At 39.0% G+C, this 13,984-nt stretch overlaps 1 protein-coding gene across 1 annotated transcript in view; it reads right to left on the bottom strand.

The window, feature by feature from the left end:
• Nucleotides 1-12,391, bottom strand: part of STPG1 (sperm tail PG-rich repeat containing 1) — a 64,142-nt gene extending 51,751 nt beyond the window's left edge. The window contains exons 1-2 of the mRNA XM_023732010.1: nucleotides 12,179-12,391; nucleotides 869-1,004 (exon numbers count right to left, since the gene is read on the bottom strand). Of these exons, the coding sequence (XP_023587778.1) occupies nucleotides 869-935 (67 nt within the window). The 5' untranslated portion in view covers nucleotides 936-1,004; nucleotides 12,179-12,391. The remainder of the gene's footprint in view (nucleotides 1-868; nucleotides 1,005-12,178) is intronic.
• Nucleotides 12,392-13,984: the final 1,593 nt, after the last annotated feature.

Below are 13,984 nucleotides of genomic sequence, written 5' to 3'. Positions count from 1 at the left end.
AAAATAACTGAAGAAAAAGAGCATAAAATCAGAAGATAGGAGGAAGAAACAGAGGTCTGTCTCTGGGTTTGGGAGCAGGAGGGACTCTGCTGTCAAGTTGATTCTGACTCATGACGAACCCATTAGAGAGCTGTGCTCCATAGGGTTTTCAGTGATTGGTTTTTCAGAAGTAGACTGCCAGGCTTTCTTGTGAGGAAACTCTGGGTGGACTCGAACCTCTAATCTTCCCATTTGCACCACCCAGGGACTCCAGAAGTAATACCCCAGAAAGAAATAGTAGTGGGGGTATGTGAGAATCTTGGAATGAGATTTCCAGCCTTAGCGATGATTCCTGTACCCCAGGGATGGCCCAGAACTAGTGCACACCAACAAAACGAAAGGGAACACATGGGCTGGGGCAGTGAAAGTCTTAGTGGTAAGCTATGTGAATGCATGGCTGATGACCTGAGCACACCTGACCTTCCTTGCACACCCCCCAACCCTGCCAAAGACTCCCACCATCGCCACCTAATAAATTTATTAGGAAGTAAAGTAAGATCTCTTACACATCTGTTTCAGGACTGAGATTCTTACAGATACATGGTAATAATATAAGCCTGCCTTTTTTTTTTTTTTTGCTGAGTAGGCTTCCTCTTTTTTCCCCCCTCATCTTTGCTTCCCATAGTTTCTTCCCAATCATTCATACTTGAAACAATGGGAAACAACTGATTTACCCCCAAATCAATCTATTTGAAATGCCTCAAGGATAGCCTTGTGGTGTAACCCAGGACTTACTACATGCCCCCAAAATTTACTCCTACGAACTAAAATGAACATGTGTCAGGAGCTCTCTCCTCTCCCCAAAGACAAGTTATTAAATTCATTAGACCTTTCTGTACTTTGTTGGCATGTCTGGATTTGCCACGGTTTTGGTCTTCTTGTGCAGGGTCGTCCATGTTAGCAAAGTTCAGTGATATGTTCCAATTTGTTTGCTGAAAAGCTCTACTACATGTTCTTCTAACCACCTGAAACAGCAAAATATAGCATTTGTTGAGATCATTTCACATAATTGTTAATTCTTTTGATTGACTTTACTCCTATCTGCAGAATAGGCTGTGAAGTCTTGTGGGAGAGGCTGAGATTTACCAAGCTCTTTGTCTCCAAGTCTAAGCACGTTGCGCTACCAGTAGTAGGAACTCAGTAAGTGTTCACTATTGATATTGCTTGAGGAGCCCTGGTAGTGCAGTGGTTAAATCACTCGACTGCTAACTGAAAGGTTGGTGGTTCAAACCCACTAGCCACTCTGTGGGAGAAATATGTAGCAGTCTGCTTCTATAAAGATTTACAGTCTTGGAAACCCTATAGAGCAGTTCTACTCTGTCCTCCAGGGTCACTATGAGTCGGAATCAACTCAGTGACAATGGGTTATTGATGTTGCTTACAGAGCTACCGAAGGCTTGAATTTTCATTTACACATTTAGCCTTATTGAGACATAACTTATATACAATAAAATTCATCAATCATAAGTTTTCACAAATACTTACTGTTGTATTAAATACCACCAAAATTAAAACCACAACCAAACCCATTGCTGTCGAATCTATTCTGATTCATAGTGACCCTATAAGACAAAATAGAACTGCCCCATAGGGTTTCCAAGGCTATAATCTTTACAGAAGCAGACTGCCACATCTTATTCCCACAGAGCAGCTGGTGGGTTCGAACTGCCAACTTTTTGATTAGCAGTCAAGTGCTTAAGCACTGTGCCACCAGGGCTCTTTCCAACAAAATTAAGATATAAATATTCTCATCACCTCAAAAAGGTCTCTCTGCAGTCCCTTTGCAGTAAATCCCCTCCCAAACCCAGCCCCTGAAAACTGCTATGCTTTCTGTCACAATAGTTTTGTTTTTTCTAAAATGTTATATAAGTGGAATTACATACTCTGTAGTCTTTTGTGTCTTTTTTCACTTAACAGGATGCTTTTGAAATTCTTCCAGGTTGTTGCATGTATCAGTAGTTTTATTGTTTTTCCAGTTGCTCAACATTCTCACCAACACTTATATGGTCAATCTGATTAATGTGAAACATTCTAGTGGTTGCGAAGTGGTATCTCGTTTTAATTTGCATCTTCTCGTGTACTTATTTACCACTTGTTTACCTTTGGTGAATTATCTGTTCAAATCTTCTACCCGTTTTTAAAATAATTGGGTTATTTATCTTATTATTGAGTTATAAAAGTTCTTTTTATATTCTGGATACAAGCCCTTTATCACATATATGTTTTGCAAATATTTGCTCCTAGTCTGAGGCTTGCCTTTTCATTTTCTCAATAGTGTGTTTTTAAGCTTTCATTGATATTGTTGCTTTATTGTTTCTAACACATTTCCATACACATTTTGTCATCTAATTTGCAAAATAAATCCTGAGACAAGAATTATTAGCCTAATTTCACACATGAGAAAACTGAGGCTCAAATTTAAAACCCGTTGCTGTCGAGTCAATTCCAACTCATAGCGACCCTATTAGACAGAGTAGAACTGTCAAATAGAGTTTCCAAGGCTGTAAATCTTCATGGAAGCTGATTGCCACATCTTTCTCCCACGGGGTGGCTGCTGGGTTCGAACCGCTGACCTTTTGGTTAGCAGCCAAGCACTTAGCCACTGCACAGCCAGGGCTCCTTTGAGGCTCAAACTTGCTCGAGGTCAAAGTCCCTATATCTATCATGCTGCTGCTGAATGGATTAGTTTCTTCCATTGTTGATTTAGTGTTGTTCTATTTTATTATTTTTACACTTTCAACTCACATACAAGATAGGTCATGTTACACGCTATTGTTTTATGTTGGTTGTATGAATCCCAACACATTTGCCCATCGAAATAATGGCCTTAGATTCCCAGATCAGCTCAGATCAATTCTACTTAACCCATAATGCAGCTAAACTATATTACAGCTCTAATAAAAACACAGACATTAGTCAACAGGTATTACATTGCTGAAAACAATGTTTTTTGAAAGGCAAAAGTTTTTAATTTTGATGAGGTTGAATTTATGATTTTTTTTATGGTTTGTGATTTTTTTTTTGTCTTATCTAAGACGTCTTCACCTAACTCAAGGTCACATATATTTTCTCCTATGGTTTCCTCTTGAGCTTTTATAGCTTTAGCTCTTACATTTTGGTCTAGAATCCACTCTGAATTAAATTTTGTATATGATATAAGAATCAGGTTCATTTTATTGCATTTGGATATTCAATTGTTCTGCATCATTTGTTGAAAAGAATACCATTTCTCCATTGAATTTTTTTGGCATATTCATCAAATTCTACTAAATCTGTTGACCACATATACCAAGGAGCCCTGGTGGCACAGTGGTTAAAAGCTTGGCTGCTAACTAAAAGCTCTGCAGTTTGAATCCACCAACCGCCCCTTGGAAACCCTATGGGGCAGTTCTACTCTGTCCTATAGGGTTGCGATGAGTCGGAATCAACTCAACGGCAACAGGTTTTTTGTTATATATAAAACCAAAAAAATCAAACCAAATCCGTTGCCATAGAGTCAATTCCGACTGATCGTGACCCTATAGGACAAAGTAGAACTGCCCCATAGCGTTTCCAAGGGGCGGTTGGTGAATTCGAACTGTCGACCTTTTTCATTAACAGTGGAGCTCTTAACCACTGCACCACCAGGACTCTGTTGACTGTATATATGTGGATTTATTTCTCGACTCTCTATTCTGTTCTTTTGACACACCCACACACACATATATCCTTATATTAGTAGCAATAGTCTTGCTTTATAGTAAGTTTTGAAATCAGGTATTTTAAGTCTTCCAACTTTGTTGTTTTTTTTTTTTCAAAATTGTTTTGACTATAATAGGTCCTTTGAAGTTCCAATAAATTATACAATTAGCATTGCAATTTCTACTAAAAAGCCTCCTTGGATTTTGATTGTGATTGCATTGAATCTATAAAGCAATTTGAGGAAAATTAACAACTTTGTTGAGTATTGGGATCCAGTAACATGGTATATCTCTCCATTTATATAGACCTTCTTTAATTTCTCAGCAATATTTTGTAGTTACTAGTCTATAGATACTGCATATATTTTCATAAATTGATTCCCAAATATTTCATATTTTTAAGTCATAAAAATGATACTTCTAAAAATTTTGATTTCCAATGGTTGGTTGCTAGTATAAAGAAATATAATCGATATGTATATATTTATCTTGTATCCTGCAACCTTGTTAAACTCATTAATTAGTTCTAGAAGTTTTCTTTTTTTAAGATTAGGAATTTTTACTATATAAACATGTTATCTGTGAACAAAAAGAGTTTTATTTCTTCCTTTCCAATTTGTATACCTGTTATTTTTTTCAACATTGCAGTGGCTAGGACATCCAGTACAATATTGAATAAAAGTGGTGATTATGGATATTCTTTGTCTTCTTACTGACTTGAATGGGAAGCATTAAGTCTTTCATCATTAATTATGATGTCAACCAAGGTTTTTTATGAAGCCCTTTATCACGCTGAAGAAGTTCTCTTCTCATCCTAACTTCCTGAGAATTTTTATCAGGAATAGGTGTTGAATTTTATCAAATGCTTTTCCTGCATCTATGGAGATGATCATATAGTTATTCTTTCTACAGATACATGGTAATACTAATATATTACTAATATACTGAAATAATAATATATTAATTGGTAATTACATTGATTGATTTTCAAATGCCAAACCAACTTAGCATTCCTGGAATGAATGCCACTTGCTCACGATGTATTAACATTTTCATATATTGTTGAATTTTTGCATATATGCTCATGAGGGATATTGATCTGCAGTTTTTTGGGTTTTTTTTTACGTTGTCTTCAGCTTTGGTATGAGGGTAATACTGGCCTCATAAAATGAACTGAAAAGTATTTCTTTTTTATTTTCTGGGAGAGTTTGTGTAGAATTGGTATTATTTCTTCCTTCAATGTTTGGTAGAATTCAAAAGTGAGGCCATCTGGGCCTGGAGTTTTCTTTGTAGGAAGATTTTTAATGACAAAGTCCATTTGTTTATTAGATACAGAGCTATGAGGACTATCTATTTCTTCTTGAGTGAGCTTTGGTAGTTTGTGTTTTTCAAAGACATTTTCCATTTCATCTATGTCATCAAATTTATTAGCATAAAATCTTTCATAATATTCTATTATCCCTTTAATATCTGTAGGTTCTGTTGTGACATACCTCCTTCACTCCTGATATTGGTAATTTGCATCTAATATTTTTATTGTTGTTGGTAAGTCTGGTTACTGGTTTGCCAATTTATGAATCTTAAAAAAAAACTACTTGTGGTTTCATTAACTTCACTGTTTTTCTGTTTTCTATTTCAATGACTCCTACTATTATTATTCTCTTCTTTCTGCCTACTTTGGGCATCATTTCCTTTTTTTTTTTTTTCCCTAGCTTTTTAAGGTGGAAGTTTAGATCATTTAATTTAGACCTTTCATCATAATATAAGCATTTAACATGAATTTTCCTGTAAGTACTGTTTAAGTAGCATCCTATACACTTTGATATGTTGTGTTTTTGTATTCTTTTAAGTTTAAGAAGATCTTTTATTTTCCCTTGTAATTTCTTTTTGATACATGGTTTATTTGGAAATCTGCTGTTTAATTTCCAAACAGTCGAGGTTCTTTTTCAGATGTCTTTTTGTTATTGATTTCTAGGTTTTCTGCTATTATTGAATGGAGATTTTTTTAATAAGGTTTTATATCCTTACTAATTTCCTGTTTATTCATTCTATCAATACTGAGAAAGAATTATTGAAATCTCTTTATAATAATTGTGGATTTGTCTATTTCTCTTTTCAGTTTTGTCAATTTTTGCTCTAAGTATTCTGAAGTACTGTTATTGTTGGATACGGTTGTAGATGAAACATTCTCATTGCTGTACAGTGCTCCATTGTGTGAATGTTGTTGTTTTTGTTAGTTTTCACTGAATCAATTTCAACTCTCTTGGTGACCTATAGAGAGTAGAACTGTTCCACAGAGTTTTCAACAGCTATAAACTTTTGGAAGCAGACTGCCAGGCCTGTCTTCTAAGGTGCCTCTGGGTGGGTTCGAACCACCAACCTTTCAGCTAGTAGTTGAGTGCTTAACCATTTGCGCCACCCAGGGACTTAAAGGACTGTTATTAAGTGACTATACAGGATTTTTTTTTTATGTCGTCTTGATGAATTGAGCCCTCTATCATTATGAAATACTCGTCCTTATCCTGGCAATATTCCTTATTCTGAAGTCTACTTCTTCTGATATTAATATAGTCACTCCAGTTTTATTTTGATTCCTATTAGCATAGTGTATCTTCTTCTATACTTTTACTTTTAACCTACCAAGCCCTTATATTTAAAGGAGCTTTCTTATAGACAACAAACATTTGGGTCTTCATTTTTTATCTGCTCTAATGGTATCTGCCTTTGGATTGGCATCTTTAGACTTTTTACATTTTAATAAAGTAATTGATATTGTCATTGTTAGCTGCTGTCAAGTTGGCCTCTGACTCATGGCAACCTCATGTACAACAGAACAAAGCGCTGTCTGGTCCTGCAGTATCCCCATTATCAGTTGTGGTTCAGATCATTGTGATCCGTAGGGTTTTCACTGACTAATTTTTCAGAAGTAGATCTCCAGGCTTTTCTTCCCTGTCCATCTTAGTCTAAAAGCTCTGTTGAAACCTATTCATCATTTAAATCTACCATTTTTTAACTTGCCCCATCTGGTCTTTGTTCCTCTTTTCCCGTCTTCTTTTGGGTTAAATAAGTATTTCTTATGACTCCATTTTATTATTACCCATTTATAAGCTATACTTATCTTATTTTCAGCGTTACATTAAGGTTTAGAGCACACATTTTTAATTTACCACAGTCAAATAATATACCACTTCACATATAGTGTAAAAACTTCACAATAGTATATTTCTTTCCTGCCTTCCATCTTTTTTGCTTTTGTATGCATTTTAGTTCTACATATATTATAAATCTCACAATATATTGTTATTTTTTTAAATAGTCAGTCGTCTTTGAAAGAGATTAAAATAGGAAAAAAATGTTAAAAACCAAAACCAAACCCATTGCCGTTGAGTTGACTCCGACTCATAGCAACCCTATAGGACAGAGTAGAACTGCCCCGTAGGGTTTCCAAGGAGCAGCTGGTGGATTTAAACTGCCGACCTTTTGGTTAGCAGCTGAGCTCTTAACCACTGCACCACCAGAGCTCCAAGTGTGGAGGTGCAGAGGATCGAAGCCAGCACCTTATACATGCAAAGCATGTGCTCTATTCTTCAATTCTTTCTGTAAAGCCAATCTTCTGTCTGGTATCATATTCCTTCTACCTGAAGAGCTTCCTTTAACATTTCCTATAGTGCAGGTCTCCTGATAATACATTCTCTAAGTTTTTGTTTGTCTGAAATAGTCTTTATATTTGTTTCATTTGTGAAAGTTATTTTCACTGGGGATAGAATTCTGGATTGACATTTTTGTGTGTTTGTGTGGTTTCTTCCCCAGCACTTTAAAGATATCACTCATTCTTTTCTGACTTGCATAGTTTCAGATGAGAAGTCTGTGGTAATTCTTATCTTGCTTCGACTGTAAGTAATATGTCTTTTTAATCTAGCTGTTTTTAAGCACTTCTGTGTACCACTGTTTTTTAGCAATTTGATTATGATGCTGCCTTGGTGTTATTTTCTTTAAGATTTCTCTGTTTGGGATTCATTGAACTTCTTGAACCTGTGAGTTTATAGTTTTCATCAAATTTGTAAAAGATTTGGCCATTATTTCTTCAAATACTTTTTTCCTGTCTTCTCCCTGTTTCTTTCCTGGGGCTCCAGATATGTGTATGTTAGATCACTTGATATTTTCCCACAGGTTGCTGAGGTTCTTTTTTTTTCTCTTTCTCTCTGTGCTCATTTGAATAGTCTATATTGTCATATCTTCTAGTTCACTAATCTTTTCTTCTGTAGTGTCTAATCTGCTGTTATTTTCATTCATTGTAGGGTTCATTTCAGATACTTTCTTTTTCACTTCTAGAAGTTACATATGGGTCCTTTTTATATCTTCCATTTCAATTCTCATCATTTTCATGTTATACTTTACATCCTTGAGCATATTTATAAGATTTTTATTAGCTCTCTTAAGGTCCTTTTCTACTAATTCTACCATCTTTGTCATTTCTGGAACCGTTTCTATTGATTGGTTTTCCTCCTGGATATGATCATATTTTTCTGAATCTTTTCATGTCTGATAAATTTTTACCAGATGCTGAACATTGTGATTTTACATTGTTGGGTGGTAGATTTTGATGCATTCCTAGAAAGAGTGTTGCTTTTTTTTTTTCTGGCACACATTTTATCCTTTCAAACTTTTAAGCTTCATTATGGCAGGTCCAGAATAGCTTTTATTTATCCTCACTACTAAGGCATGACCCTTTTGTGGACTAATTTATCCTCACTACTAAGGCATGACCCTTTGTGGGTTCTACCCAACCCCCATCTAGTACAGCATCTCTCCATTCTGGTTGATGGGAAAAATAAATACACCTTCTCCTCACTTACCGACTATCTTGTTATCTGATATTTCACATTTACAACAATAGTAAAAAAAAATCTGCTATCCAACTATTTTGTGCATTAATGACATACGTCTGGCAGTAACAAATGTTGAGGGGTGAGGTGAGAGTGATGATGGCTGTGATGGTTAAGGTTATGTGTCAACTTGACTGAGCCATGATTCTCAATGGTTTGGCAGTTATGTAATGAGGTAATTTGGCAATTATGTAATGTAGTAATCCTCCATTTTGTGATGTGATCATCCTCCATTTTCGCATAACACCAATTTTGCATAACACCCTGGTCTTTGGAAACTAACCATGTGGATAAGTGGGAGAAGGTGTATTCCCAGTTCTGTGTAAGTCCCAGATATTTTCAGCCCACTGCTTTCTATTGGTTCTTTCCTCAGTCTTAGTTTCCTCTAATGTATGGCCAGATCAGTACTCAGCCAAATATTTGAGTGGATTACTTTACATATTTTTGAACTCTTTCTGTGCAGCTCCTTCCTCTCTGGTGTTCTGCCTGTAAATTCTAGCCTCTGTGGCCTTCTTGAACTCTGATTTCTATCACCATAACTCAGAAAGTTAGGCTTTGTTTGGATTCCCCTCTCCCTGCAATGTGATCTGGAAACTGCCCTCAGCACTAATCTGGGGCCATTGTAGAACTCACTTTGTTTTTCTTCTCTTGGAGATCGCAGACTTATGCTGCCTATTGTCAAATGCCTAAAAACAGTTGCTTCATACATTTGTCTATTTTTACTTGTTAACAGCAGGAGCACAATTTAATTTCCATATTAGTTAATCCTTCATGGGCAGAGCTGAACTTTATTTTGCCAACTTTTCCCCCACTAAGCAATCATTTTTAAATCAATAAAGGAGTGAATAAATGAAGGGCCTTATTTATTTATTCTCTGGTAGGTCTTGTCTCCCTCAGTAATTTGTTCCTCATTTTATTCTGTTACCTCAGAGAAGTAATTCCAAACCTTTTCTGACTGACAATCTATACTTGAAATGTAATATTTAATAGATTGGCAGCACACTTGAAGAAATAGAGACTCCAAACAACCAAAACAAATCAATAGTGATTATAGCACAATCACAACTACAGTATAAGAATGCCTTTCAGTTTCTGTAAAAACAGCCATTGTTTACTTGCCACCCTTCAGTGCTGTGTTGCTCTTTGTAAGAACCATTTAGTACCCTAGCTTCAATAAAGCTGTTATTAAAAAATCGCATTAGTGTGCTAGAATTATGGATGTCTAGTGAAACAATTTAAGCTTCATATTATAATAGTGATATATGCATGTTTTCAAAGTTTTGGAAAATAAAAGAAGTTGCAAAAGTTTTTAAGCAATTTATAATCCTATCCCAAAACCAAATTCATTGCCATCAAGTCAATTCCAACACATAATGACCCTATAGGACAGAGTAGAACTGCCCCATAGGGTTTCCAAGGCTGAAATCTTTACAGAAGCAGACTTCTATATCTTTCTCTTGTGGAGGGCAGCTGCTGGGTTCAAACCGCTGACCTTTTGGTTAGCATCCAAGCGCTTTAACCACTGCAACACCAAGGCTTCCATAATCCTATCACAACACTGTTAATAATGCTTTCCAGTCTTGCCTGTGAAGCAGGCTGAGAGCAAATGCAGCCCAGGTGTGGATGGAGCACTGCCCAGGTGTACCTCATTGGTGCACCTGATTGTACAACTATTCTGATAGGACATCATGGTCCTGGAATCTAAGAGCAGTGCAGATATACCTTCCTAATCAAGAACATATGTTTAAGAAATTCCTAGGTGGTGGCCAGTACAGTAGTCATAAGTATCCAGTATTGGTTTCAAGGTCATGCTCTGCCACTTAAAAGCTCTGATTTAGGATGAGTCACCTTTTGAGCCCATTTCCTCATCTATAAACTGGAAATGATAACAGTTCTTTCCTCTCAGCGTGGTTGTGAGGTTGTGAGGATTGAATACGATGATCCACACAAACTAGTTAATGCTACCTGGACTGCAGTAGGTGTTTATTGTTAGGTTTTAATATATGTACAGAGATATTGTATTAACAGCTTAAAATAATAGCTATTATTTATTGAGCCCTTACAGCCTTAAATGCCTTGTGAAGAATATTTCATTCGATCCTTACAACAACCCAGTGAGGTATAATCCTCCATGTTACAGATAAAAAAGAGAAACTAAAGTATAGAAGGAAGGGTTGAGTGTCTTGCCCAAGGTCACACAGGTAGTAAGTGGTGGAATCAGGCTTTGCAACCAAGCAGCTGACTCCTGCTCACTGTTAACCACTATAATAACAACCAAGGCAACACACAGCAAATGCTGAAGGCCTCTAACATGCTAAAATTTAACATTTAGCACTCAATTGCAACGCGTGGTGGTGGTGGAGTGGGTAAGGTTGGTTTTTTAAATTGTTGTTAGGCTGCTGTTGTTAGGTGCCGTTGAGTTGGTTCTGACTTATAGAGACCCTATATACAACAGAACGAAACACTGCCCAGTCCTGCACCATCCTCACAATTGTTATGCTTGAGCCCACTGTTGCTGCCAACGTGTCGATCCATCTCTTTGAGGGTCTTCCTCTTTTTCGATGACCCTCTACTTTACCAAGCATGATGTCATTCTCCAGCGACCGGTTCCTCCTGATAACACATCCAAAGTATGAGACGAAGTCTCATCGTTCTTGCTTCTAAGGAGCATTCTGGCTGTACTTTTTCCAAGACAGATTTGTTCGTTCTTCTGGCATTTATAGGTACATATTACTGTGCAGGAAACCCTGGTGTTGTAGTGGTTAAGAGGTGCGGCTGCTAACCAAAAGGTTGGCAGTTTGAATCCACCAGGTGCTCCTTGGAAACCCTATGGGGCAGTTCTACTCTGTCGTTATAGAGTCACTAAGAGTCAGAATCCCTTTGACGGCAAGGGGTACAGTAGTTTACTTTGTGTGCAATTTTATGGGATTTGTATGAGTAGTCTTGACTATATGCAGTTTTGTCCATTCAGTAATAATGCTATCATGCATCTTGGGAGCATTTCCATTTCTCAAAGCACTCTCATGTAAATAACCAATTTGATATTTTTCATAGGCTGAGAAAGTGCGTCAGAGAACTGGAGGCAACTTAGCGACCAGCCGTAGATTCTAATCTCACCCTTTCATCTTACAGACGGGTAAAACGAGGCCCATAACAGGGAAGGCATCTGCTGAGAAACACCCAAGGTCTCGGGAGTGGACCTGGAATCTGCAGTCCATCCACTGGCAGCCCCCGGGCTCCCCAAACGTTTGTGCACTCCCAGAGGCAGAAGCGTCAGATACCCACGCCCCTCACAGGAACTCTGTGAAGAAGGCACGCCCTGGTCATTATCACTACTTTACAGGCGGGACACTGAGGGCACACCTCCAGGGCCTCCACACTCTCCACACCTCCCACGGTGGCTTCTATCTGCCTTCAGGGAACTACTTAGCTTCGCACCGGAATTCCGTACCCACCCAGCTGACTGGCGGGGAGCCTCAGTGGGCTTCCTATCCCCAGTTGGTCTATGGGGTGACTCGTGTCCTCCTCCTCACGACCTCAGGGGTCTGTCCCCGACCTGGAACTACCTCCTACCTCGCCCGGTCCGGGAGGGCTGAATCTGACCCAGTGCAGTCTCCTCGTCGCTATGGCAACCACGGGCCTAACATTCTAGAGTCCACCTTCCGTTCGCCGCCTGAGTAACTCTAGCCAATGGTATCCTCTGTTTCTTTAGCTTGTGAAAAGTTGCTGGCCAATCGTTATAGGCGTTTCAAAAATCGCAGGGAAGCTGCCAGAATTTTATAACTCGGGTTAAGCTACGTTAGGATCCGTGGGGAAATGGGTGCTTTTCTAGGCCACCTCTCGAAAACCTTGTGATAGACCAAAAGCCTTAAAACTGTGCTCACTCAGCAAGCCTACTTAAAGGATTAAAACTAAGGGAATTAGTAACATTCCTCTAAGTGGCTGTTTATAATAACAACAAAGAAAAAGATGGATGCAACTATACAAGAGCAGCCATGTAGAGTATTCCATGACCCCCTCCTTACAAGCTTCAGGGCAGTCATGGTGATCTTGTCACTTCCCTGCTTAATTTTAAGAGGCTTCCCTTTCAGTTTAGGATGAAATCCAAACATGTTATTATAAGCTCTCCCTGGCCAGTCCCTCTGGTCGCATCTCCTACACCGCCTGTCCCCAGCCCTCCCCCCACCCCCACAACAACTTCGCACCAGCCACGCTCGTAGCTTTTGGGTACTTCCTAAAATAAGCCAACCTCATTCCCGAGCTTTCTCTGCCTCAGGATCTGAGCCATATTTGGTCTCTGCCCAAATATCATTTCTTCATCTGTAAAATGGGAATGCGTTTAGCAATGCCTCACTCAGAGTTGTTGTGAGAATCTGAAATGAAACCCGATCAATGCAAGTTATAAAAAACTTTTTGTCATCTGTAAAGCTCCATACACACATTAATTATTACAGTTATACAATACAGAAATATAAAGTGCTAGTCTCATTGTAGGACCTTAAGCATTGCTGAGCTACGGACGTGCTGGAAGGTTTGGTATAGTACAGCCAGCAGGTATTATGGGAGGACAGAAAGGAGAGTTCTCGGGAAGGCTTTCTGGGGGAAACCAGACCTCGAGGGATATTTAGGACTGCATACGTGATGAGAGCGTGGGGTGGGGGGAACAGTAGGAGCAAAGCCCTGGAGATAGGGTGGCTATGAGGGCAGGAAGGGAGGATATTTGGCTGGCTAAAGCCAAGCTCATCTGTCGGCCAGGTGGAGGCAAGCAATCACCTGAGCTCTTTGGGACCTGAGGTGAGTTGAGGGACGTTGTTCCAATGTTCTTCTCTTGGCCGCTAGAGGGGAGCCTTCCAGGTGAGCGCAAAGCTCCAGCCGAGCTCCGCCTTCTCCAGGTCGCTCCCCTGCGCTTCAAGCAAGCTTTGCAGCGCAGCCAATGATCGAGCGCTGTCCCGTCCACTCCCTTCTCGCAGCCACTCGCCTGAGCAAAGTCCCTGCGAGCTTCTAACTGGCAGGCAGCCTGGCAAATCAAATCTCGGTCTTGGAAAGCAAACTACTGCAGCGCCCTGGCAGCTCTGAATTGGGGAAGAATTAAGGAGGCTGTTCCTCCAGGTTGCAGAGAAGAGTCCCAGTCATTTCTCAGAGCCTTCTGATGGGTGGACCTTAGAAGAAACGCTACCGGTGAGTTAGTGATTAAGACTAGGGGGAGAGGGGGCTTAAATTCAACTTTCTTTTTTTTTAGGAAAAGCGCATGCATTTGTAATTATCTGACGTCACGTAGTACAAACGCATTTCTTCCTTCTTGCTGTCACCAGCCTTGTCAGTTTGGGTCCCGTTTGCCTCAGAATTTTTGCATCGAGGGTGAGAGGCGAAGAGGTATGG

Source organism: Trichechus manatus, unplaced genomic scaffold (genome assembly GCF_000243295.1).
Source record: "Trichechus manatus latirostris isolate Lorelei unplaced genomic scaffold, TriManLat1.0 scaffold00048, whole genome shotgun sequence".
Classification (NCBI taxonomy): Eukaryota; Metazoa; Chordata; class Mammalia; order Sirenia; family Trichechidae; genus Trichechus; species Trichechus manatus.
The sequence above is the reverse complement of the archived record's forward strand: the minus strand, read 5'-3'. Positions and strand labels throughout refer to the sequence as shown.